The sequence below is a fragment of the Oncorhynchus mykiss genome, chromosome 1 (genome assembly GCF_057628025.1).
Source record: "Oncorhynchus mykiss isolate SJ-2025 chromosome 1, ASM5762802v1, whole genome shotgun sequence".
Lineage (NCBI taxonomy): Eukaryota > Metazoa > Chordata > Actinopteri > Salmoniformes > Salmonidae > Oncorhynchus > Oncorhynchus mykiss.
The window spans coordinates 30,305,383-30,331,963 of NC_143022.1; the positions used below are offsets into that span (position 1 = coordinate 30,305,383).

The 26,581-nt window shown below is 43.9% G+C and overlaps 2 protein-coding genes across 3 annotated transcripts in view; one reads left to right on the plus strand and one right to left on the minus strand.

Annotated features, from left to right (window-relative positions):
• LOC110520661 (insulin-like growth factor 1 receptor) overlaps window positions 1–26,581 on the plus strand; it is a 165,769-nt gene that overhangs the window by 75,889 nt on the left and 63,299 nt on the right. The window lies entirely within an intron of this gene.
• On the minus strand, window positions 8,066–10,804 carry LOC149985469 (uncharacterized). 2 transcript variants are annotated; one of them, XM_090225080.1, is made up of 2 exons: window positions 9,468–10,804; window positions 8,066–8,705 (listed from the first exon to the last, which is right to left on the minus strand). In XM_090225080.1, the coding sequence occupies exons 1-2, from the start codon at window positions 10,060–10,062 to the stop codon at window positions 8,389–8,391; spliced, it is 912 nt and encodes a 303-aa protein (XP_090081206.1). In that variant the 5' UTR covers window positions 10,063–10,804; the 3' UTR covers window positions 8,066–8,388. The 2 variants fall into 2 exon arrangements, with proteins under 2 accessions (XP_090081206.1, XP_090081174.1); XM_090225048.1 differs by having other exon boundaries at window positions 8,066–8,759.

Consider the following 26,581-nt stretch of genomic DNA (forward strand, 5'->3'; position numbering starts at 1 on the left):
CTCCTTGATCGCACACGCTTTTTCCGTTCTGCCCACAATTTGTCTATAGGATTGAGGTCAGGGCTTTGTGACGGCCACTCCAATACCTTGACTTTGTTGTCCTTAAGCCATTTTGCCACAACTTTGGAAGTATGCTTGGGGTCATTGTCTATTTGGAACACCCAATTGCGACCAAGCTTTAACTTCCAGACTGATGTCTTGAGACGTTGCTTCAATATATCCACATAATTTCCACCCTCATGATGCCATCTATTTTGTGAAGTGCACCAGTCCCTCCCACAACAAAGCACCCCCACAACATGATGCTGCCACCCCCATGGCATGGTGTTGCCACTGGGGTGGCAGTCAATGTTCCTGGATGGTTGGGAGAAGTTTTTCTCGGAGGATGTTTTGGTACCATTTTTTATTCGTGGCTGTGTTCTTAGGCAAAATTGTGAGTGAGCCCACTCCCTTGGCTGAGAAGCAACCCCACACGTGAATGGTCTTGGGATGCTTTACTTTTGGCATGACACAGGACTGATGGTAGCGCTCACCTTGTCTTCTCCGGACAAGCTTTTTTCCGGATGCCCCAACCAATCGGAAAGGGGATTCATCAGAGAAAATGACTTTACCCCAGTCCTCAGCAGTCCAATCCCTGTACCTTTTGCAGAATATCAGTCTGTTCTTGATGTTTTTCCTGGAGAGATGTGGCTTCTTTGCTGCTCTTCTTGACACCAGGCCATCCTCCAAAAGTCTTCGCCTCACTGTGCGTGCAGATGCACTCACACCTGCCTGCTGCCATTCCTGAGCAAGCTCTGTACTGGTGGTGCCCCGAAGCCGCAGCTGAATCAACTTTAGGAGACTGTCCTGGCGCTTGCTGGACTTTCTTGGGCGCCCTGAAGCCTTCTTCACAACAATTGAACCACTCTCCTTGAAGTTCTTGATGATTCAATAGATGGTTGATTTAGGTGCAATCTTACTGGCAGCAATATCCTTGCCTGTGAAGCCTTTTTTGTACAAAACAATGATGACGGCACGTGTCTCCTTGCAGGTAACCATGATTGACAGAGGAAGAACAATGATTCCAAGCACCACCCTCCTTTTGAAGCTTCCAGTCTGTTATTCGAAGTCAATCAGCATGACAGAGTGATCTCCAGCCTTGTCCTCATCAACACTCATAACTGTGTTAACGAGAGAATCACTGACATGATGTCAGCTGGTCCTTTTGTGGCAGGGCTGAAATGCAGTGGAAATGTTTTTGGGGGATTCAGTTCATTTGCATGGCAAATAGGGACTTTGCAATTAATTGCAATTCATCTGATCACTCTTCATAACATTCTGGAGTATATGCAAATTGCCATCATACAAACTGAGGCAGCACACTGAAAATTAATATTTGTGTCATTCTCAACTTTTGGCCACGACTGTACTGTACTGTACAGCTGACAAACAGGCTCCATCACACTGTTGTTGTTTTCCTCCTCTTGTCCACATTGTTTGGATCACAGTAGCTCTGTAGCTGTTATAAGCTGGTGTGGAGGGAAATGGCTGCTCTGTCATACTCACTTTCCTCTGGTGGATTATGTCTCTTACACCATAGCAATGCCATAAATGACAGTTTGAACAGCAGGAGACTAAAGACATGGCTACTGCAGAGCTGCGAAGTACATGTTTGTGTCATACAGTGAGAGAGAGACAGACGTGTGTGTAGCTGCAGTCCGATCTGTACATCAGTCACCGTCAGCTACACACCCACCCACCCACCCTCTACATGAGGCTGTGGGCGGTAAAGATGGCGGCTGATCCTGAAAGTCCATAACGAAGGAAGTCAATATTGCCTTTTGTTCTGTTGGAAGAGAGGTTGACGGTTGGTGGCGTAAATGGGAGGAGTGGCCGCTGCGCGGGAGTGTGTTTAGCCTTTCAGAGCACTCCCTTAAGTCAGTGCGTGAGTGAGGCGCTCTCTAGCCGTCTTTAGACAACAGACAGCTGGTCAAACAGGGTTTAGGAGAGCAGTGGGCAGTCTGGACACTCACTTAAACCCATTAGGCCTCCTCCACTCCCCATTGGTCACAAGGCTCAGTTCAAATGCTGCTCCCATGTTTTGATGGTAACGTAGTCTGGATGATGGGTGGGGAGGTCTGTAACCTTGACCATATGGAGCCTCACCAGCTCACCAGCACAGGAACATAATAGATATCACAAATCAAAACATTTGGGAAAGACTTCAAAACCCTTTTTTTAAAGATATATTATGACATGGCATTGTTTGTGGGAAGGTCTTTGTATTGAGGCCATGCATCCTGTTGTGATTGAGTGTTATTGGTTGTGCTGGGACTGCCCCATTCCTGCCATTGTGTCTGCCCAGCTAACAACAAATGTTACCACAACTTTAGAGAACGTTCCCTTATGAGTCTCATTAGGTCATTAATGTTTTCATAGGAATGTTCCCGTGATGTGCAAGGACTGTTTCCAAGAGACCATTCCCTTAATGTCAATTAGAACTTACACAGAACATGGTTGCCATGTTCTTAAAACATAAGATATTAATGATCTAGACACGTTTCATGGGAACCTTGCAGGAACATTTCCGTGTATCAGTTTTCAACACATGCCTGATGGTCCCAAAGAAACATTCTCTCTCCTCAAAGTGTTTCATTACCTAAACCCTTACTGTTGCCGAGCCAATCAGTGTTTTCGAGTTACATATTTGACGATTACATTGTCCTTGTTCTTTCATACAGTAATTATTATTCAACACGTCCTCTCCTGGACATTGAACTCACCAATCTCTTGGTTCACAGTAGTCCAATCTTCCCGCTACACCACCATGTCTTCGTCAGGTGTCGGTTAATCTGACTATTCTCATTGATTTGATTTACTTATTTCAGCAATTTAAGGGCTTTCAGTAGAGTTGTCTAATGTTGGTGGGGCATGTTAACCTGTTTTTAATGATACTCCTGAATCACTATGATCAGTAAATGTTTATCTTGAGTGTAAACATGGGACCAACACTTTACATGTTGTGTTTATATTTTTGTTCAGTGTACATAAGTGCCTAGAGAGGAGGGGTTAGGGTTTCTTCTGGACAGGTCCTAACTATACTGACCCAATAAGCACATGCTTATTGATATTCCTTATTAGCACAGTGGTTAGGGTGTTTGACATTGGTGTAGGTGGTTTGGGTTTGATATCCACTATAAGGAATATCAGTTCCACTACTCTCTTGTATCTTAATGTCATTATTTGGCAACAGTTACAACACACAAATCTGATCTAATTAAAAGTAGTTTGTCAATGGTACTTTTGTATATATAGTGTATGTGGACACCCGTTCAAATGAGTGGATTTGGCTATTTTAACCACAAACATTGACAGTAGATTGGCCTTACGGAAGAGCTCAGTGACTTTCAACGTAGCAGCGTCATATGGTGCCAACTTTCTAAAAAGTCAGTTTGTAAAAGTTCTTCCCTGCTAGAGATGCCTTGGTCAAATGTAAATGAATGCTGTTATTGTGAAGTGGAAAAGTCTAGGAAAAACAACGGCTCAGCTGCAAAGTGGTAGGCCACACAAGTTCACAGAACGGGACTCGTAATGCGTAAAAATGGTCTTTCCTTAGTTGCAACAATCACTACCGAGTTCCAAACTGCCTCTGGAAGCAACGTCAACACAATAACTGTTCGTCAGGAGCTTCATGAAATGGGTTTTAATGGCCGAGCAGCCGCACACAAGCCTAAAATCACCATGCGCAATGCCAAGCGTCGGCTGGAGTGGTGTAAAGCTCGCAGAAATTGGACTCTGGAGCAGTGGAAACGTGTTTTCTGGAGTGATGAATCACGTTTCACCATCTGGCAGTTCGACAGACGAATCTTGGTTTGGCGGATGCCAGGAGAACGCTACCTGTCCAAATGCATAGTGCCAATTGTAAAGTTTGTTGGAGGATAAATAATGGTCTGGGGCTGTTTTTCATGGTTCGGGCGAAGGCCCCTTAGTTCTAGTGAAGGGAAATCTTAACGCTACAGCATACAGTGACATTCTAGACGATTCTGTGCTTCCAACTTTGTATTAACAGCTTAGGGAAGGCCCTTTCCTGTTTCAGCATGACAATGCCCCCGTGCACAAAAGGAAGTCCATACATAAATGGTTTGTTGAGATTAGTGTGCAAGAACTTGACTGGTTTGCACAGAGCCCTGACCTCAACCCCGTCGAACACCTTTGGGGTGAATTGGAACGCCGACTGCAAGCTAGGCCTAATCGCCCAACATCAGTGCCTGATCTCACTAATGCTCTTGTGGCTGAATGTAAGCAAGTCCGCAGTAATGTTCCAACATCTAGTGGAAAACCTTCCTAGAAGAGTGGAGGCTGTTATTGCAGCAAAAGGGGGACCAACTCCATATTAATGCCCATGATTTTGGAATGAGATGTTCGACAATCTGGTGTCCACATACTTTTGGTCATGTAGTGTACTTTTTTCCTACATGGTATATGGGGTGTAGATTTAAAAAATACGGTAGAGTTATATTTGAGATGTTCAGCTGTATAGAATTAATAAATACTGAATTCATGTTGAAAGTGGAAATTTGGTCATAATTCATTCTAAAGGGGAAATCGTGACCTTGGGACTGTATGGTTCAATCTGCGCAAACCATAGTTCTGAGATATTGAGCATCAACGTTTTCACAGCCCAGATCTCATAACTGTTTTGTAGTGAATATTTTTATCAACCATTATTAAGGTCCTCACCTTTAAAGGCACCTAAATTGCAGACTATCAACATGTGTTTTAGAGTTGTGCAGATAGAGCCTTATGGTTCTGAAATGTCCATCTGGGTTCAGCCCTAAGGTTCTATCTGGCACAGAATGTTATAATTATTTACATTTCAATAGAAAAGTACAGACATTCAATTATTATTATGTCTTCCTCTTTTATGACTCAAAAAGTACATCACATTACACACAATTATTCACAACCCAGCATTGAGGGACCTCCTAAAGAGCAACTCTATCTTTTTTTTTTTTAAACCAAAATGTCAGATAGAAAAGTATATTCCCAAAGTCTCGAAATCCTACATATTCCCATCTTTTAATGAAAAACACATTTTAATTCAATCAGATAGGTGTGTTCAAATAATGTCAGTAACATATATTTTGGTAAGACTTTTAGAGTAGGGTGATTCCCTCAGCAGGTCTCGAGCCCAGGGCCAGAATAGTTTGGCCCTGTCCTGTACAGAAGAAAATCTACCCCTTCCTCCATAGGCACTTGTATAGATTTGAAACAACTTAATAGGTGTAAGGCTGTAAGCAATAGGGTGAATGCTCTTTGAAGTAAATCTCAGCTCTGTTAAAAGTACCCTCAAGAAAAACATTTATTGATCATAGTGATTTAGTATCTCTAACCTTGCCAACAGACAAAGAGCTATAAATGGATCAGTGGTTCACCAATCAGGGCCTTGATTGGCTCGGCAACAGTAACAAAGCGTGATGTGTAATAAAATATTTTTGGGTAGAGAACGTTTCTTTGGTTCCATCATGCAACGTCCTGACGACTGATACACATAAATGTTCTTTCAACGTTCCCATGAAACGTGTCAAAAAAATAAATATTGTATGTTCTGATGGTAACCACGTTCTGGCTATGTTCTGTTTCACATTAAGGGGACTCTAATGCCAAAACATGCTAAAAAAGGTTCTCGGAAAGTTTTTGCCAACATAGAATGTTCCCCTAACTAACGGAAAACTGGACACTCAAACATTAGGGGAACATTACATGAAACATTACAAAAACGTTCCTTCTACCTAGAATTGTTAGCTGGGTATGCTGTTGTGTGGTGTTGCAAGTATCCCTGTGGAATGTCAGACCCTGCTCATGCCGGGTGGCCCTAGGGGAGGAGTCCCAGACTGAGGCACAGGGAGTCTGCAGAGGGAGGGATGGAATGCACTCCGAGGTATATGTTTATGTGGTTTTTTTCTCTCTTTCGCTAACCCCCTTCTCGCAACCCAGAGCTACTCCCCTTTGTTTCATTCATCCAGTCATATCTAGACAACTCAGTTGAGCGGCAACAGGATGCCATTTATTAGTTAACGTAATACAATATTAACCCTGTCATTCTGTTATCCCTCACTGGACAGAGCTGGAGTACATGGTTGCTGTTTTAATAAGGAATGTTGACTTAAAGAAGTCAGTTACATGATTTCATTTGTAGAGACCTGTTTTTCCAATTTGACTTGACTTTGATGTACATTATATCTCCCCCTGTTTATTTTTTTGTTGTGTTTATTACTATACACTCTGCCATCCTTATCTCTTCTCTGTAAATATGTCAGCACCCACAGGTCAACTAGACGCAAGTGTTTCTATGCTTGCACTGAAATACTGCTGCTTTATTTTGCTACTCTAATCAAAGCTGATCTCACTCTATCTTATGGTGGGCCACATTTTCAACATGACATCCAGACAGTTTTTTCCCTCGTTGAAACCAAGTCCTTCAGGCTCCTGGTCAAAGCACACATCTGTTGACGTCACACGGGCCGCTTGCGGGCTGACGTCGTTGTTCATCTCTGGATATATCAGAGGAGAGAGTGGGCTAGAGTGTGGCTGGGATCTCAATCCACAATGGCTCCTGTTCAGACCTCATAGTGACTGAGATACCACAACCACACTAGTTTGTGTGTGCGTGCTTGTGTCTGCTTTCACAATGCAGGCTGGTGCAAATCTGATGCAACACTGGATCAAAAGTTCAGTATGTAATTTCTGAGAATACTGAGCTGAGTATACTTAAACTGAATGTTTTTCTGTCCACATCTGAAAATGCATGGGAGTACTGTACTATGATTATAGAGCCAGAGGTGACTGGATTACTGGTTGACCAGATTCTCCATTGTCCACAGTCTGAAAACCGCTCTCTTGACTGGACATCACGTGTGTGTGTGTGTGTGTGTGTGTGTGTGTGTGTGTGTGTGTGTGTGTGTGTGTGTGTGTGTGTGTGTGTGTGTGTGTGTGTGTGTGTGTGTGTGTGTGTGTGTGTGTGTGTGTGTGAGAGACCCTCTCCTGGCCTATGTGGCCCTTCCAACCCCCTGCGAGCTGTGCCCAGAGATTGATGATGTGTCATTGGTAGGTTGGCCACTGGCAATTCACCATCAGGGGTCACAATACATTTAGCCATGTCTCACAAGTACTCATTGTCATTCAAATGTTGTGGTCCTGCAGGGGCGGGGAGAACTACGCTGGGCTAAGCTCTCCAGATGAGCACACACTTTACCCTGACTAATTCTTAAAATCTCCAATGCAGCTTGACCAGGGCCAATGAAATATTTAAAAAAGGTTTACCCATTTTTAATGTTATGTTGATTTTGAGTGATGTTCTATCGATTCCCTGGGTAATTTAATGTTTTGATGTGTATCTGTGTTATTGGCGTTCAAGTAGGCAGAAACCCGTCAGGTATGACGTAGCACTGTGATAAAGTCTCTCTCAATACACTGGAAGTTAATAGGAATACTACTTTTAGATCACGAAAACGTCTATCATACATTTCAGATTTCAATACTGGTCGATTTCATAAATCGGGAGGATGTCTTCTCTCGATTAAGCCATTGGGCATATTTTTTGCGATATTCCTACTTAGAGAAATGTGTAATTTAACGGAGGGTCTAGCATATAGTTCCTATTTGTCTAGCTCTTTAGTCCAGGGTGCATTGCATGGTGCAGTTACCATAGATATTATATAAAGGAGTTAGAAATCCAATGAATGAAGGAATTTATAACGCCCCCCACATATAATCGTGTTCACGTTGTCATGCTGCGTCACACGGTTGCTAAGTTAATTGTCACGCAATCCCTTCTCAAAGTCAGTTTATATGTTGAAAAACGTGCCTATTTTCCTCAAAAGTAGGGAATGTCACAATTCCTAAGCTATACGATACTACAGATAGCAAGTTAATTATCTCACATATCGGAAAAGATTTGTAATGTTGTACTTCTTGTTGACGAAATTCGTGCTAATGTTAAGTTTTTGAGCTAGCGCCCAATCGACTGCCATTCACTCCTTGAAGGAGTGTAACGATCGAAGAATTGGACCAAGTTGCAGCGTGGAAGGTGTTCATCCAGTTTTATTAATGTGAGCCAGCAACAAAACAATAAAGAGTAACAAAACTAACGTGCAGCTTTGTAGTGCAAAAAGGCTACAATACAAAAACAAGATCCCACACACAACAGGTGGTAAAAGGATGCCTAAATATGATCCCCAATCAGAGACAACGATAGACAGCTGCCTCTGCCTAGAAACGAAAAACTAGAATGTCCACCCTAGTCACACCCTGACCTAACCAAATAGAGAAAAGGATCTCTAAGGTCAGGGCATGACAGTACCCCCCCCCCCCCCCCAAAGGTGCGGACTCTGGTCGCAAAATCTGACTCTATAGGGGAGGGTCCGTGTGGGCATCCAGCCTCGGTGGCGGCTCCGGTGCGGGACGTCGACCCCGCTCCGCTTGCGAATCCGCCAGCTCAGGTGGCGACTCTGGTGCGGGGATCATCGCCGGAAGCTCCGGACCGTGGATCCTCGCTAGAGACTCCGGACCGTGGATCGTCACCGGAGGAACCGGACCGTGGATCGTCGCCGGGGACTCCGGACCGTGGATCGTCGCCGGAGGCTCTGGGCCATGGATCGTCACTGGAGGCTCCGGGTTATGGATCATCACTGGAGTTCTGGAGCGCAGAGCCGGCACAACGTGTCCTGGACAGATAACCACGGCAAGAAGAAAGTTCTTTGTTTCTGGCCATTTTGAGCCTGTAATTGAAGTCACAAATGCTGATGCTCCAGAGACTCAACTAGTCTAAAGAAGGACAGTTTTATTGCTTCTTTAATCAGGACAACAGTTTTCAGCTGTGCTAACAAAGTTGCAAAAGGGTTTTCTAATGATCAATTAGCCTTTTAAAATGATAAACTTGGATTAGCTAACACATGCCATTGGAACTCAGGAGTGATGGTTGCTGATAATGGGCCTCTGTACCCCTGTGTAGATATTCCATTAAAAATAAGCAGTTTCCAGCTACAACAGTCATTTACAACATTAACACGGTCTACACTGAATTTCTGATCATTTTGATGTTTTAATGGACGAAAAAGTAGCTTTTTTTCCAAAACAAGGAAATGTTTGTGACCCCAAACTTTTGAACTGTAGTGTATGTGTGTGTGTGTGACTGATGGGTGATGTTTTGAACAAGTATGTTTAGGATGTTGGTATGTGCACTGTCCCGCCCTACACATCACGCGGTACTGTCCAGTCTCTATTTGTCTCTACATATTTGTAACGTTATAGGAATGTATGTGCCTGTGAACTCTTTGAATGTTCATATTTCCTGTCTTAAGTGTGTGTGTTCATCTGTACTTGTCCCATATATGAATGTTACGACTCTCTCCTCCTTGTGAACCCATGTTGAGGGAGAGTGACATTGATCTCCTCTGGTCTCTCTCTAACTTAGTATCATCTCCTACCTGTTTTTTTGTGACTGAGTGTTCCTTGTTCAGACACCGTAGGGTGCCACTCTGGCCCAGTCTGTCTCCTCCAGCTCTGGTTCTGTCTTGTGCCTTCTGTCTGTCCTCTCACATCTGGATTCAATAGGTCCAGCTTCCTTCTCTGAAGAAGAGACACATATAAATAGCCTGGCTGCAGTAACCACACTATGCAGCAGGGCCTGTGTGTTAAACCGGCCCTTCTCCCGTGTCGGCCCCTCAGATATGTGTGACGTCGCCATGCTGATGCCTTAGCCTGCCCTCTGGAGTCAGGCTGTCGTCTCCTGGCTCCGCCCCTGTGGCAGCCTCTGGTCCCCAGGCTGTGGTGTGGCTGACGCAGGCTGCGTGCTAAACGCACCGACCGCCACAGAGCCCTTGCCCAACTGTGGAAAGTTTGAGTGGAGCTGGGCCAGGGCTGAGAGACAGGCAGGCGGTGGGTGGGTGGGCTGCCGGTATCCTGCGTGGGTAGTGGGTTGAGGAAGGGAAATTTAATATCCTGGTTGTAGCTCCATAACTCAACAACTGAAAATTCTGGCTTTTTAAGATGTACGGTGCGGTGTAACACAGTACAGTACATACAGTGCCTTCAGAAAGTATTCATACCCCTTGACTTATTCCACATTTTGTTGTGTTACAGCGTGAATTCAACATGTATTTAACTAAGCAAGTCAGTTAAGAACAAATTCTTATTTTACAATGATGGCCTACCCCAGCCAAACCCTCCCCTAACCCGGACAACGCAGCGCCAATTGTGCGCCACCCTATGGGTCTCACGATCACGGTCGGTGGTGATAGAACCCGGGATCGAACCAGAATCTGTAGTGACGCCTCTAGCACTGAGATGCAGTGCCTTAGACCGCTACGCCACTCGAGAGTGCCCAACAATACTAAACCCATCTAAACACAATACTCCATAATGATGAAGAGAAAACATGTTTTTAGAAATTTAGAAATGCTAATTTACGGAGAATGAAATATCTAATTTACATACAGTACCAGTCAAAAGTTCTCATTCAAGGGTTTTTTATTTATTTGTACTATGTTATACATTGTAGAGTAATAGTGAAGATATCACAACTATGAAATAACACATGGATCATGTAGTAACCAAAAATGTGTTAAAAAAAATCTAAATACCTGTATATTTTATGTTTGAGATTCTTCAAATTAGCCACCCTTTGTCTTGATGACAGCTTTGTACGCTCTTGGCATTCTCTCAACCAACTTCTCCTGGAATGCTTTTCCAACAATCTTGAAGGAGTTCCCACATATGCTGAGCACTTGTTGGCTGCTTTTTCTTCACTCTGTGGTCCAACTAATCCCAAACCATCGCAATTGGGTTGTAATCGGTAATTGTGGCGGTCAGGTCATCTGATGCAGCACTCCATTATCCTTCTTGGTCAGATAGCTCTTACATAGCCTGGGGGTGTGTTGGGTTATTGTCCTGTTGAAAAACAAATGATAGTCCCACTAAGCGCAAACCAGATAGGATGGCGTATCACTGCAGAATGCTGTGGTAGCCATGCTGGTAATGTGTGCCTTGAATTCTAAATAAATCACTGACAGTGTCACCAGCAAAGCATCCCCACACCATCACATCTCCTCCATGCTTGATGGTGAGAAACAACATGCGGAGATCATCCGTTCATCTACTGTGGTTCCTCCTTTAAAAGTTGCGTCATACTGCAGCACACCTTGCGGGCTGCTGCAGCATTCTATGGCACGCTAATTCATTGTCAGCCATTTTTTTACGTTAATGCAGGTTAGTGCTAGTTTGACCACCAGAGGGCAACTTTGAGAAGCATTTGATAGTCTCCCATATTGGCATTATTAGAGAATTTAAACCCTTTTTTGTAATAACATAGCACATGGGATTGATTTAAAAAAGAATTGGCTTAATTCATTTGATTAATATTGTGGTGTTTCTATTCCGAGAAAAACGAAACCCTCAGGGTTTCCGTTAGGAATGGAAAATATTGCACTGTACAACACGATGGTCGGGAGTAGGCTACAGCATAAGAGGATTGGAGGATTCTAAATGAATATCTAAGGGACGTAACATTTCCACACCCTAATTGTAGTGTAACCAATACTCATTTCGCCTATGGTAGGCCTGCAGTATATCTACAAATATTTTTTTCAATGACATGACTCTCTGCCAATAATTACATTTAGAGGATTGGAGGATTCTAAATTAATATCTAAGGGGTATTTTCCATTAGGATCTGTGAGAATATCTAAGGAGCTTTTATATCATTCTAAATTAATTAATAATAATAATAATCGCTTTGTTTAAAAAGTAAGGTTATTTTGGAGATTTCGTTTTCATTTAACCTAGAGTGAGTGAGAAAAAGACAATTCTTGAACATGGGGTGAGACATTCTCACTAATATGTAAATAAAGCAAGTTTGTTATTTAGAATGATTTATTTCTGGAGAGACCTCACTTAATTATTTAGCAGACATCACTTGCTTATATTCAGTCAACCATTTATATTTCAATAAGTATTTTTCTACGGCTGGCCATGCTACCACTAACCCGGTCAACAGCTTTGCACTCCCCACAGCAACTTGCCCAAGCCTCCCCATTTCTCCTTCTCCCAAATCCAGATAGCTGATGTTCTGAAAGAGCTGCAAAATCTGGACCCCTACAAATCAGCTGGGCTAGACAATCTGGACCCTCTCTTTCTAAAATGATCCTCTGCAATTGTTGCAACCCCATTTACTAGCCTGTTCAACCTCTCTTTCGTATTGTCTGAGATCCCTAAAGTTTGGAAAGCTCTTCAAGGGGGAGACACTCTAGACCCAAACAGTTACAGACAGTTTCTATCCTACCCTGCCTTTCTAAAGTCTTCGAAAGCCAAGTTAACAAACAGATCACCGACCATTTTGATTCCCACCGTACCTTCTCCTCTATGCAATCTGGTTTCTGAGCTGGTCATGGGTGCACCTCAGCCACGCTCAAGGTCCTAAACAATATCATAACTGCTATCGATAAAAGACAGTACTGTGCAGCCGTCTTCATCAACCTGGCCAAGGCTTTCGACTCTGTCAATCACAGCATTCTTATCGGCAGACTCAACAGCCATGGTTTCTAAAATGACTACCTCGCCTGGTTCACCAACTACTTCTCAGATAGAGTTCAATATGTCAAATCGGAGGGCCTGTTGTCCGGACCTCTGGCAGTCTCTATGGGGGTGCCACAGGGTTCAATTCTCGGGCTGACTCTGACAAACCTCCAGATGAGCTTCAATGCCATACAACACTCCTTCCGTGGTCCCAAACTGCTTTTAACTTACTTGCCTAGTTAAATAAAGGTTAAACTATGAGCATAACATTTCTGCACCCTCATTTGTTTATTCTAGTTTAATCAATACCCAAACGGAGATTAAGTGCAAATAAAAATCTCATTGATTTAACAAAACCAGTCTCCATGCTTGTCTCAGACCAGCACGAAACGTTGTTAAAATCGTTGTAGGCTTTTGCTTCAAATCCTATTGCTTCTAACTTCAATATGCTCTTTAAATAAATGAGACCTGCAACACTTAACAGCATATTTCGCAACACTAGTGAGACTCATGTCACCTATGGTAGGCCTACAGTATATGTAGGCCTATGGTATAAAATATGACGTGACTCTCCGTAATTACATATAGAGGATTGGAGGATTCGAAATTAAAACCAAAAGCCACCTCATGGGTCTCCCGATGGCGGCCGGCATGGGTATCGAACCTGCATCTGTAGCAACGCATTTTGCACTGCGGTAGCCCCCATCCAGTCCGGAGCCCCCATCCACAATGTATCAAAATACAGAGAGGTGTTGGTGAAGGTATATTGTCCTTCCAATAGCCCATTTTCCTTGCCCCAAAAAATGATACTGATAACCGATTTTGAAAAAGTTTTGCTGTCTTTTAAGCATTCTAATACAGTTAAATAGTTAACACACACACATGGACGCAGCACTCTAAGGCACTGCATCTCAGTGCAAGAGGCGTCACTACAGTCCCTGGTTTGAGTCCAGGCTATATCACATCGGGCTTTGATTGGGAGTCCCATAGGGCGGCGCACAATTGGCCCATCGTTGTCCGGGCCGTCATTGTAAATAAGAATTTGTTCTTAACTGACTTGCCTAGTTAAATAATGGTTACACACACACACACTACACTGACCAAAAGGTTATTTTGAAACCTATTTCTTTCACTTACTTGCTGTGCTGTTTCGTTGTTTATTTGTTTAATTCTCAACCATGATTTCTATGGAACGCCGTTTGGGTTTTTGCGTGTCAAAAAAAGTCAACACGACATCTGTTTCAGTAGCTATAGTTAGCTAGCTAACTATATAGCTGGGGGTCATCATCTAAAATAACCCTAATTGATAAGACACTTCTTATTTGATTAATGGTGGTCGGACCCATCTATGTGAAGCTAGCTACAATAAGGATTAGGCACAATGGAATTTGAGGTTTGCCTTCAAAATAAAAGAATGGCATGATTCTGCTATTTGTATTCATTTGCATCACTTTCAATGACATACTTTTATTTTGAATGCAAACCTCAAATTGCATTATTGTGCCTAATCCTTATTGTGGCTAGCTTCACAACACATAACCCGGGTCAAGCCTCACTAGCCAGATGAAGCTAGCTGGCTACTTATAACGTTAGCTTTGGGCAACAGGGTTAAGTAGCTGGCTAGCGATTTATTTTCATGAACTGAAGTTCAATTTCAATAGGCGAGCAAGAAGTGGCAACCTAGCTAATACTTACTAATAACAATTTCTAAATCATTGCTAAGAATAAGGAAAATGACTGTAGTCATTGTTTTCAAGCTGGTTGTATTGATGCTAGCTAGGGATGAAGCTAAAGCTAGCTACCCCAGAAGTTGCGGTCGAACAAATGATGCTTTATTACTAATGCGGTATTGTTAACACGTCGTTCGTGGCCGGGGTGTTTGCTTGTTTGCAGACCTTTTTTAGTACAGCGTTTACAATGCTACTGTATCTTTTTTGACACTCAAAGACCCAAACGGTGTTCCATAGTATGTATGTCGTGAAGCTAATAGCAGTGACTCTATTATTGTGTAACACCCAGGAGGGAAACATTGGAAAAATAACGCACTTGTTAACCCGTGCTCGACCAGTTGGCGAAAGCCAACATCACCCACGACAGAACGATTGATTGTTAAGGGCAATGAATTCCATTATCTTGGCTTTAATGGATTTTGCCTTTGGGTTGTCTCGCTGAAATTTTGTTACTCTTTCAAATGACTGCTTGGCATGTTTTCTTATTTTATTTCATCTTTATTTAACCAGGTAGGCCAGCTGAGAACAAGTTCTCATTTACAACTGCGACCTGGCCAAGGTAAAGCAAAGCTGTGTGTCACGGTTGTCATAAGGAGGAGATCAAGTTGCAGTGTGGTATGCGTACATTCTCTTTCATTATACGAATGAACACTGAACAAACTAACAAAAAAATAAAAATAACCCATGACGCTATTTAAAGAATGCTGACAGGCAACTACACATAGACAAGAACCCACGAACCCAAAAGGGAAAATGGCAACTTAAATAGGATCCCCAATCAGAGACAACGATAAACAGCTGCCTCTGATTGGGAACCAATTCAGGTCACCACAGACATACAATTACCTAGACTTACAAAAAACCCTAGATATACAAGCATACGTCCCTCATCACACCCTGACCTAACCAAAATAATAAAGAAAACATAGATAACTAAGGTCAGGGCGTGACACTGTGCCACAAAATCAAACAACACAGAGTTACACATAAACAAACGCACAGTAATAAAGAAAAATTGTGGATATATTGAAGAAACATCTCAAGACATCAGTCAGGAAGTTAAATCTTGGTCGCAAATGGGTCTTCCAAATGGACAATGACCCCAAGCATACTTCCAAAGTTATGGCAAAATGGCTTAAGGACAACAAAGTCAAGGTATTGGAGTGGCCATCACAAAGCTCAGACCTCAATCCTATAGAAAATTTGTGGGCAGAACTGAAAAAGCGTGTGCGAGCAAGGAGGCCTACAAACCTGACTCAGTTACTCCAGCTCTGTCAGGAGGAATGGGGCAAAATTCACCCAATTTATTGTGGGAATCTTGTGGAAGGCTACCCTAAATGTTTGACCCAAGTTAAACAACATAAAGGCATTGCTACCAAATACTAAATGAGTGTATGTAAACTTCTGACCTACTGGGAATGTGATGAAAGAAATAAAAGCTGAAATAAATAATTCTCTCTACTATTATTCTGACATTTCACATACTTAATATAAAGTGGTGATCCTAACTGACCTAAGACAGGGAATTTTTACTATGATTAAATGTCAGGAATTGTGAAAAACAGAGTTTAAATGTATTTGGCTAAGGTGTATGTAAACTTCCGACTTCAACTGTGTATTATCCTGTTCGAAAGGAGACTCAATTCCATTATGAAGTAATGGGTCATACAGGGGTTGGTATCCATATTGGCTCATTAGAGAGTAGTGATGATATGAGGGGTGACAGCAGGTGGCAGCAGGGTTTGTTTTTGTCCTCATGCATCTTAGGACTGGCCCTTGTCAGTCACTAACTCTGTGTGTGTCCCCTTATGTTCCGTAAACACATACCCCTTTGTGTGGCACACATGTTGTGTCCTGTCCTGCCATAGAGCCCCCCCCCCCCCCCCCCCCCGCCCCCACTGTCTGACAAGGGGGCTGCAGTAGCAGGAGGGAGGAGAAGGGGCGTGGAGGGTGGTGGTGAGGGAGGGGGTATAGCCAAGCCTCTTGCTTGAGCGAGTTTTAATTTTATCTGCTTACAGCAGAAGACACTGCAGTGTGGCGGAAAGGAGGAGGAGACGCAGTACTGCTCATGCACTCATTCACCTCATATACACACGCACGCACATGCCTATACACTCACTGGCTGATGCAGGATGTCTGCCTGCGCCCTGTGGCTTTGTCTGAACTGTTTTGGTGCTGCTGTCTCAGTCATCTCCCCTGGAACTCAACCCTGGTACCGTCCCACTCCCTCTCCTTCTGATTGATCAATTTATAAGGCTGTGTTGCAGTAGCGAATGAGCTGCTCAGGGACACAGTACATTGGTGCTCCTTGCCTTGTCTGTTTTCTCTTTTCAGATGCAATCTCTCACTGGATCTAGATCAGGGGTGTCAAACAAATGTTGCCTCTGGTGTTCGGTCTTCAAGGATGTATGGAGGGCCGCACTGAAAATTGGCTATATTTCCTCGCCGTTAAAATGTGCAGAAAATAGTCCTCTATCAATTTTTGCGGGAATTTTCAGTGCGGCCCTCCCATAGAATCAAGAAACAGAATAAATGTAGGTTCATTATCATTTCTACACAGTTTGATTTGGTTTTAGTCATTCTAAAGTATATTGAGTTTGTTCATAAAATAAAAAGTAAAAAACAAACTGTTTCTGTAGAGAGAAACAGCAGAGCATCATACAGTAACAGTAGGTTATATGTTTCCTTGCCCCAGGGCTCAGTGTGTGATGTAGTAAAATGACAGTCACATGAATGTTGTGTTCCTGAGCTGGAACGTGATAATGTCCCTGCCCCCTCTCGCTGGCCTCTGAGGAGGAGCCCCCCGCTCCTGTCCCCGCTCTTACCCCTTCTACTGCCCCCTTTTTCCTTGCTGGAGACAGAGCTTCAGTTTCCCTCCCAGGCCGTTGGGGTATCAGGTTTGTTTTGGTGGGGAAGGGAAGGGGGCTAGGACTGGCATATGCATAGAGAAGAAACTGACTACCGGTGGGAGAAATCTTTACATCGTGCGTAATGAAAAAAGCATGTGTGGAATCAAACATACAGAGCGAAGAAAAATACAAACACCACTTCCTCCCTCCCTCCCGTTACGCCACTGCTGATGACCCTTCATCCATACATCCCATGCCAGCCGCTGGAGTTGTGAAGCGGCCATTTTATGAATGAGGGTGGGAAGGAGGTAGGAAAAGAGAGGGGGAGGTGGAGTTGGTCAGGTGGTGTGCCTGACGCGGCTCAACGAGGCGCTAGTGGGGAAGTTCTGTGTGTTTGTGTATATTCACTGGCTGAGGAGGAGTCTGGGCTCGGCCCACACACTCTGCTTCTCTACTCCGCAGGCTTTATGCGTTTGTGTTTTGTTCCTGCCTTTTCCGAGGCACAGAGCAGTGTAGCAAAAAGCCTAGTTTGGACTGAGCTTCCCTTCCGCCCCGAGCTGCCTCCGTCTGAGGTGTTGAAGGAAGAATGGCCCACTCCAGTGCTCTCCATTTTCCATTCTCTAATTCACATTGTGAACACGTCAATGACTTGCAGGAATGGTTTTATGTATCTGTTTGTGCATGTTTGTGTGTGAGGTGTTGACGGTCGGGCTCAGCCTGTTCAAAGCCCTTTCTCTCCTATCATGTCCCCCATACATCACCATCTGAAGATAAATGAATCTTTTTGCATATATATCTCCAGTATCTTCAGTTTACCCACAAGTGGAGTAAAAATCTGCATGTATTATTACAATTGATTGGTGCCTGCTTCTTTTCAACAGTTTCCCCAGTAGAATGACATCAATATCAGTGTCTCCTGAAGGCATAGAAGGAACAATGAAAACTGTGAACACTGGAAGTGCTCTCTTTGTCCCAATCTGAGGGAACATTGTTAGTCCCATTTTTCTTATACATTGCCAGTGTAACGTCACAGCGAGGTGAAATCTCTGTACTCCTTTGTGGAGGCAGGATATGGGGGGTCCTGAGTGGCGCAGCACTCGATAGCACTGCATCTCGGCGTCACTGAAGTACCTGGTTCGAATCCACGCTGTATCACATCCGGCTGAGATTGGGAGTCCCGTAGGGCGTCACACATTTGGCCCAGCATCGCCCGGGTTTGGCCGGAGTAGGGCATCATTGTAAATAAGAATTTGTTCTAAACTGACTTGCCTAGTTAAATAAAATTATATTTTGCGGTGTGTGGGGAAAACCACTGAAGAAGCCAAGCCAGTAAAACATGTACCACCCCCACCACGGCCAGTAGCGGTGTGTGGGTAAAACCACTGAAGAAGCCAAGCCAGTAAAACATGTACCACCCCCACCACGGCCAGTAGCGGTGTGTGGGTAAAACCACTGAAGAAGCCAAGCCAGTAAAATGTGTACCACCCCCACCACGGCCAGTAGAGGTGTGTGGGTAAAACCACTGAAGAAGCCAAGCCAGTAAAACATGTACCACCCCCACCACGGCCAGTAGCGGTGTGTGGGTAAAACCACTGAAGAAGCCAAGCCAGTAAAACGTGTACCACCCCCACCACGGCCAGTAGAGGTGTGTGGGTAAAACCAGTGAGGAAGCCAAGCCAGTAAAACATGTACCACCCCCACCACGGCCAGTAGAGGTGTGTGGGTAAAACCACTGAGGAAGCCAAGCCAGTAAAACATGTACCACCCCCACCACGGCCAGTAGAGGTGTGTGGGTAAAACCACTGAAGAAGCCAAGCCAGTAAAACATGTACCACCCCCACCACGGCCAGTAGAGGTGTGTGGGTAAAACCACTGAGGAAGCCAAGCCAGTAAAACATGTACCACCCCCACCACGGCCAGTAGAGGTGTGTGGGTAAAACCACTGAGGAAGCCAAGCCAGTAAAACATGTACCACCCCCACCACGGCCAGTAGAGGTGTGTGGGTAAAACCACTGAGGAAGCCAAGCCAGTAAAACATGTACCACCCCCACCACGGCCAGTAGAGGTGTGTGGGTAAAGCCACTGAGGAAGCCAAGCCAGTAAAAAGCCATATTACAACCTATGTTGTGATAATTGCATTGTTTGCTCTATAACCCATTCATTCATACACCAGCGTGATATACAATAAGGCTGAGACAACAAACAGACAACAGTCACAGCTGCTACTGCAGAATAAAGTCAACTACACATACGTTTTTTTCATCACAAAACCGGGGAGCAACATCTGTCCGTTCAAGTCCACAAAGCAAATATAGAATGTAACAAACAGTTACATGACCTACAGTTACATTTCCAACAAAACAACCACAGATTTAGATCCACCGAGAGTTACCGCAAGTTACCGCAAATTACCGCAAGTCAGCACAAAGAAAACAGGAGCACTGTTTCCGCTATTCCATCACCATTTCAACATCATTAAATCAACTAAGCTATATTCACTGAGTGTACAAAACATCCATGACATAGACTGACCAGGTGAATCCAGGTGAAAGTTATGATCCTGTTAAATCCCCTTCAATTGGTGTAAATGAAGGGGAGGAGACAGGTTAAGGAAGGATTTTTAAGCCTTGAGGCAATTGAGACATGGACTGTGTATTTGTGCCATTCAGAGGGTGAATGGGCAAGACAAAAGTTTTAAGTGCCTTTGAACAGGGTATGGTAGTAGGTGCCAGGTGCACTGGTTTGAGTGTGTCAAGAACTGCAACACTGCTGTGTTTTTCACTCTCAACAGTTTCCCATGTGTATAATCTAGGCTACATATTGAACTTCAATCGTCTCAGGCCAGTGGCACAATATATGAATGTATGGTTAGATTAGAATCTCCGTTGTAATCATTGGCCTGTACGGAGAATAAAAAATAAAAAAGTCAAAATCCCCATCTCTATCCATGGCTTAGGAAAGGGCAGATTTAAGCTAGCTAACTACAGCGGGACAAAAACACAAGCAGACCAGATCATTCTGACAATGATGTTTTGCTTTTGATGTGATTTGATTGGTGTGAAGCCAAATCCAAACTGGCCTCCCTCAGGGCGTTGTTTTGCTCGCCAGGGCGACACACTGTTGAGCTCAGCTCAATGCTGATTGGCTAATTATTCTCTTTTTTTATCAAGGGAGGCCAAATGCTTGATGGCATCAATCAATCAAATGCTACAGCGGCAACATGTCATGCTATTTTGTTCCAGACAGCATCAGATACATGGTCTATACATACTGAGACAGAGGGGCACTGTTTCACTGTCCAGACAGCATCAGATACATGGTCTATACATACTGAGACAGAGGGGCACTGTTTCACTGTCCAGACAGCATCAGATACATGGTCTATACATACTGAGACAGAGGGGCACTGTTTCACTGTCCAGACAGCATCAGATACATGGTCTATACATACTGAGACAGAGGGGCACTGTTTCACTGTCCAGACAGCATCAGATACATGGTCTATACATACTGAGACAGAGGGGCACTGTTTCACTGTCCAGACAGCATCAGATACATGGTCTATACATACTGAGACAGAGGGGCGCTGTTTCACTGTCCAGACAGCATCAGATACATGGTCTATACATACTGAGACAGAGGGGCACTGTTTCACTGTCCAGACAGCATCAGATACATGGTCTATACATACTGAGACAGAGGGGCACTGTTTCACTGTCCAGACAGCATCAGATACATGGTCTATACATACTGAGACAGAGGGGCGCTGTTTCACTGTCCAGACAGCATCAGATACATGGTCTATACATACTGAGACAGAGGGGCACTGTTTCACTGTCCAGACAGCATCAGATACATGGTCTATACATACTGAGACAGAGGGGCACTGTTTCACTGTCCAGACAGCATCAGATACATGGTCTATACATACTGAGACAGAGGGGCACTGTTTCACTGTCCAGACAGCATCAGATACATGGTCTATACATACTGAGACAGAGGGGCACTGTTTCACTGTCCAGACAGCATCAGATACATGGTCTATACATACTGAGACAGAGGGGCGCTGTTTCACTGTCCAGACAGCATCAGATACATGGTCTATACATACTGAGACAGAGGGGCACTGTTTCAATCTCCAGACAGCATCAGATACATGGTCTATACATACTGAGACAGAGGGACACTGTTTCACTGTCCAGACAGCATCAGATACATGGTCTATACACACTGAGACAGAGGGGCACTGTTTCACTGTCCAGACAGCATCAGATACATGGTCTATACATACTGAGACAGAGGGGCACTGTTTCACTGTCCAGACAGCATCAGATACATGGTCTATACATACTGAGACAGAGGGACACTGTTTCACTGTCCAGACAGCATCAGATACATGGTCTATACATACTGAGACAGAGGGGCACTGTTTCACTGTCCAGACAGCATCAGATACATGGTCTATACATACTGAGACAGAGGGGCACTGTTTCACTGTCCAGACAGCATCAGATACATGGTCTATACATACTGAGACAGAGGGGCACTGTTTCACTGTCCAGACAGCATCAGATACATGGTCTATACATACTGAGACAGATGGGCACTGTTTCACTGTCCAGACAGCATCAGATACATGGTCTATACATACTGAGACAGAGGGGCACTGTATCACTGTCCAGACAGCATCAGATACATGGTCTATACATACTGAGACAGAGGGGCACTGTTTCACTGTCCAGACAGCATCAGATACATGGTCTATACATACTGAGACAGATGGGTCTGTTCCCCTCGATCTCATCATTTTTCCAGTGAGAGAGGATTCAGCAAATTGAAGGAAAATGATGAAAACACAGACTAATATATTTTTATTGGTCTGATATTTGGGAAGCCTGGCTCCCTCTGATGTGGTGTTCAGATCACGACTTATCGATCCATGCTCCCATTACTAGTTGACTTGCATCCATCCTTAAACCGCCAACAATGCTGACATGGCTACCACTCCGTCCTGAGAAGTCTGAGAGGCATGCAGCCTCTTAGGGGAAATGGGTCAACATTCACCACCCCCCACCACCACTCCCTATTTTTATTTCCAGATAACTCAGTTCTGCTGTTAAATACGCAGACAGGGGCTTTTATGACGGCAGAAGGCCATTTTGTTCAGGTGAAGAGACGTCTGGGGGAGTCTTTTTGATTCAGCCTGTCCCCTCCTGACACATATTTGTACATCTGAACATTTTGGCATTTGTTTTTTCCTTACGTAAAATCACATCCCGTAAAAAGGAAACTACCTAGCTCATTGAGAAATGAGAAGGCATAGTGTGAACATGGAAGGGTAGGCTAATGCTTGATACACTGTGGATGAATTGGAGGATATACTGTAGTGCCTCAGCAGAGTTAGATTTACCTGAGACTTGGCAAGCTTTCCATGAAAGCTGGTAACTCAAGAGGTGAACAAGGTTGTGTTTTTCCAGGGCCTGTGAGTTGTCGTGGTGATCCCCCCCCAAAGACAGTGCAGGTGCCATTAGACAGTAATGGCCAGTAATCAGAGCTGACACGGAGTGGCACAGTAGATAGGAGGACATGTTGCCGGCCGGCCCAGGACATGAGTAGGACGTCCCCAGTGTTGTTTTCTACTCACCACCTGCACTTACTCAACAGAGGCTGTCCTTCCTCTCTTTAGCCTGACCTTACACTGAGGCCATGGAGACAAACAACAGACCCTGGCGCCATTACCATGCTCTGCACACTGTTTTAGAGATTGTCTCATTCAAAGTTAAAGCCATATTAATCAAAACACCAACTGCTGAGGTGTGTGAGCTCACAGGTTGTAAGGTTTTATTTGGTCTAAGTTCCCTCCAGAGAAGGTAGGCGTGCGGGTAATAAAATGCTTCAGGTGTGCCTTGTGTTGCATGTAGTCAGTAAGAATGTCCTCCTGCAGGCAGAATAGGGCTGGAGCTACAGAGGGAGGTTGGAATGTGCCTTTGATCTGCAGGCTGTCTGGTGCTAACCTAACCTTCAGCTGGGTTGTGTTCCTGTTCCCCCTCTCTCTCCCACACTGTAGAATACACAGACAATCAATCCCACCCCTCCCCTTCCCAACCTTTCCCCAAACCCATACTTTCCTGAAAACAAAGTGCTGCAAACCCCTACTTGTCTGGAAGCCCAGTACAGTGTAGTGGTGGGCTGGGCAGTAGCTGGATATAGCCTAGAAGCAGGTACCACATCAGGCTGCAGGACAGAGGGAACTCTTCTCTGAGGGGTCACAGCACCAGTGGTTCTAATCAAATCACCACAAGTGAAACCAATGCTTGGAAATTTGACCGGAAAAATCTGAAGTCCTAGCCAGCTCTTTGAGGGGTTTCTTTTGAGTGCTAGTTAAAGGATATGGCCTCTAGTTTCCTGTTTTTCTCCCTCTCTCTCTCCATCTCTTCTCTCCCTCTCTCTCTGTGTGATTGATGGATCATAGATTGAGCAGCGTGCTCCCACTTCCTCTCTGAGCCAGGCAGCTATCTGCTCCCTGTCTGCAACCCTGCTCAGCCTTCCAGCACTCACAGCCTGTTAGGTTAGAAGGAAACATGTTAGTTAGAGGACCTAACTAATTTATCTAGCAGGTGGGATTTGACATCTCACCCAGTCTCTACACTGTTATACCATTGTTAAACAGTCATATATTTCTAATATGTGACTAGCAGCAATCCAAAACCAGGGCAATGTTTAACACATTGGGGAAATATCACTTGGTACAAAATCTGTCTCAACTGACAAGCGAGAGAAAACGACTTTTGATGAATCAACTTGAGCTCCTGTCCAAGTCAAGCACTGCACACTACACTCTTAAGCTCTTGATGGTTGCTAGGCAGCGCCCGTTACTACTATCCTCCGGGCAGTTCTAAACTTTGCGAGCCACGTCACTTTACCAATCTCTTCTCATAGCCCACCATATGCACTGTTTTCTTAACCACAACTGGATGGATCCATAAAGAATAACTGTGGGAATAAACATCACCGAATGACGAAAATATTGGAATCAAGTAGGCTAATGCAATTGAATTCATCAAATTGTTGCTTACTGAAACTCCCAAAGTCATCCAATTGTTATAATGCATTTGAAACAATAGACTGCCCGCGTGGTCAACTATATCAGCACCGTTTCACACTGCTTTGAGACAAGCGTAGAGACTCACCTTGATAAATCAGTTAATATCAGATTTTTCTTTTCATTGATTTTCCCTTTGGATATTGGTTGGGCTACAATTTGGCTGTGGAAATAAAAATTGAGGTGAGTGCTGCTCACGATCCTCTTGTCTGGTTGGCTTATTTATTAGCACTGATCAGGACATTTACATTTTTAAAAATGGTACCGCCTTTTTGGTGGTATCCAATTGCTGGTAGTTACTGTCTTGTCTCATTGCTACAACTCCCGCACGGACTCGGGAGAGGCGAAGGTCGAGAGCCATGCGTCCTCCAAAACACAACCCAACCAAGCCGCACTGCTTCTTAACACAGCGCGCATCCAACCTGGAAGCCAGCCGCACCAATGTGTCAGAGGAAACACCGTACACCTAGCGACCTTGTCAGCATGCACTGCGCCTGGCCTGCCACAGGAGTCACTAGTGCACGATGAGACAAGGACATCCCTGCTGGCCAATCCCTCCCTAACCCGGATGACGCTAGGCCAATTGTGTGCTGCCTCATGGGCCTCACGGTCGTGGCCGGCTGCGACAGAGCCTGGGCTCGAACCCAGAGTGTCTGGTGGCACAGCCTTAGACCACTGCGCCACCCGGGAGGCCTGATCAGAACATTTTGCCAGCATATTATGTAGCTTAACAAGTGGATTATGTTGCTCTTCACTCGCAGTCACTTAGTAGCTTAGGCCTACTCCTGACAAAAAGCCTGTGACTTGTCTTAATCAATTATTGTGGTTTTGTTTCACCAGTCAATGTGATTTTGTTTAATTGAATCTCCGCCTGTATATTTGGTTAATTCTCTGGTTGGGCAGATAAGTGGAGGTGGTATCGCTCATCTATTCGTTTGCTCATCTATCACTGATCAGAAACATTTAGCATGCAATAATGTAGCCTAAATCAAGTGCAGGCCTATTATTTTACTCAAACTCTAAAAGCCTGTGGAGGTTGTAAAATATGAATACGAGACTCACATGCTTTTGAAATTCTAGATTGCTACTAGGCCTATTTTCTATGGGCATCATGATAAAGAAACTGTCACAAAGTGGAGTGAGGGTAGGAAAGAGATGAAACAAGGATAAAGAACAGCATAGTCTTGCCTTGTTTCAAAATATCTATTTTTTATATGACAGTGGTTCTAAGTGGTTCTAAACGTTGCCGTGGCGCAAGTTGTGTGGTATTTAAAAACTTTTTTTTTTAAATTATATATTTGTTTATGTTATATTCTTACCCTACTATTAAATATATGTGTGTTGACTGTGATCAGGGTAGCCTAAGTGTGTCTTGTCTGTTTAATGAACCAAATAACTGTTGATGTCCTGTGCATACCACAGCCATGTAGCCTATAGGCTACACAGATCATTAATCCCGAAACATGCCATTCTATTCCTTTCAAAATACATTTTATTAGTCTTATAATGTTTCTTAGAACCTGCCTGTGATGGTGTATATTCAATGGATTTATTAAAATAGGAGTCCACCCACATCGGCCCACGTCTACTTATACTCCTAAACTTTCCGTCATGTGCACTGGAGATATAAAAGGCTTATCCCAGCAAGAATGTGGTAAAAATGGGACTGTATGAATTGGGTTAAAAAAAACAGGCAACATACCGTAAAATCTGTCTGTAAAGGGTATTAGTTACTTGGTTGTGGTAGGCTAGGTTTGGGACTTGTGCTGAAAGTCCAGGTCAGGTGCAGGAGCCTCCTTTTTCAGGTTCACACTGGCATTTGAGTGGAACAAAATATCCTCCTTTTGATTGAAGGGAAAATAGAAGTTAGCAATGTGTTAGGGAAAGCCCCACAGGCAGAATGAGGTAAGCCATAGACTGTATTGTTTGAATGAGAAGAAGTCTGATGTGGCCAACAATTGTTCCATCTCAGACAAGCCCATTGAGTTGACTCAATGAGGAATTGTTAGTTTGTTATTGTGTCTGATCGTGTAACGTGATTGGCTGGTAGTCACTGACTGTGACCTTGAGTGTGACTGGAGAACCTAGGAGTCATTTTTCACTTTGGGATCATGTATGGAAAACAAATATTTTGTTTTATTTTCATCAACAGATTAAGATTAAATACTCTAGGGACCATATACAAATATGCTGTAACTAAAAACACCATGAATCTTTATTATAATATTGCGGGCTGGATCTAGGGGTCTGGTATTGGTAATAATCCCCATGATTAGGAAACAGTTGCTTCCTACGTTTTTGTTTCGGTTGTTCACATGTAATCATGTGGGTAACATTACTCTGCTTTT

Coding starts and splice junctions, on each gene's coding strand:
- LOC149985469 (XM_090225048.1), bottom strand. CDS start 10,062: ATGTACTGTACTGTGTTACACCGCACCGTACATCTTAAAAAGCCAGAA. Junction 8,760..9,467: donor ACTCAGTCACAAAAAAACAG/GTAGGAGATGAT, acceptor CTTCAATTACAG/GCTCAAAATGGCCAGAAACA.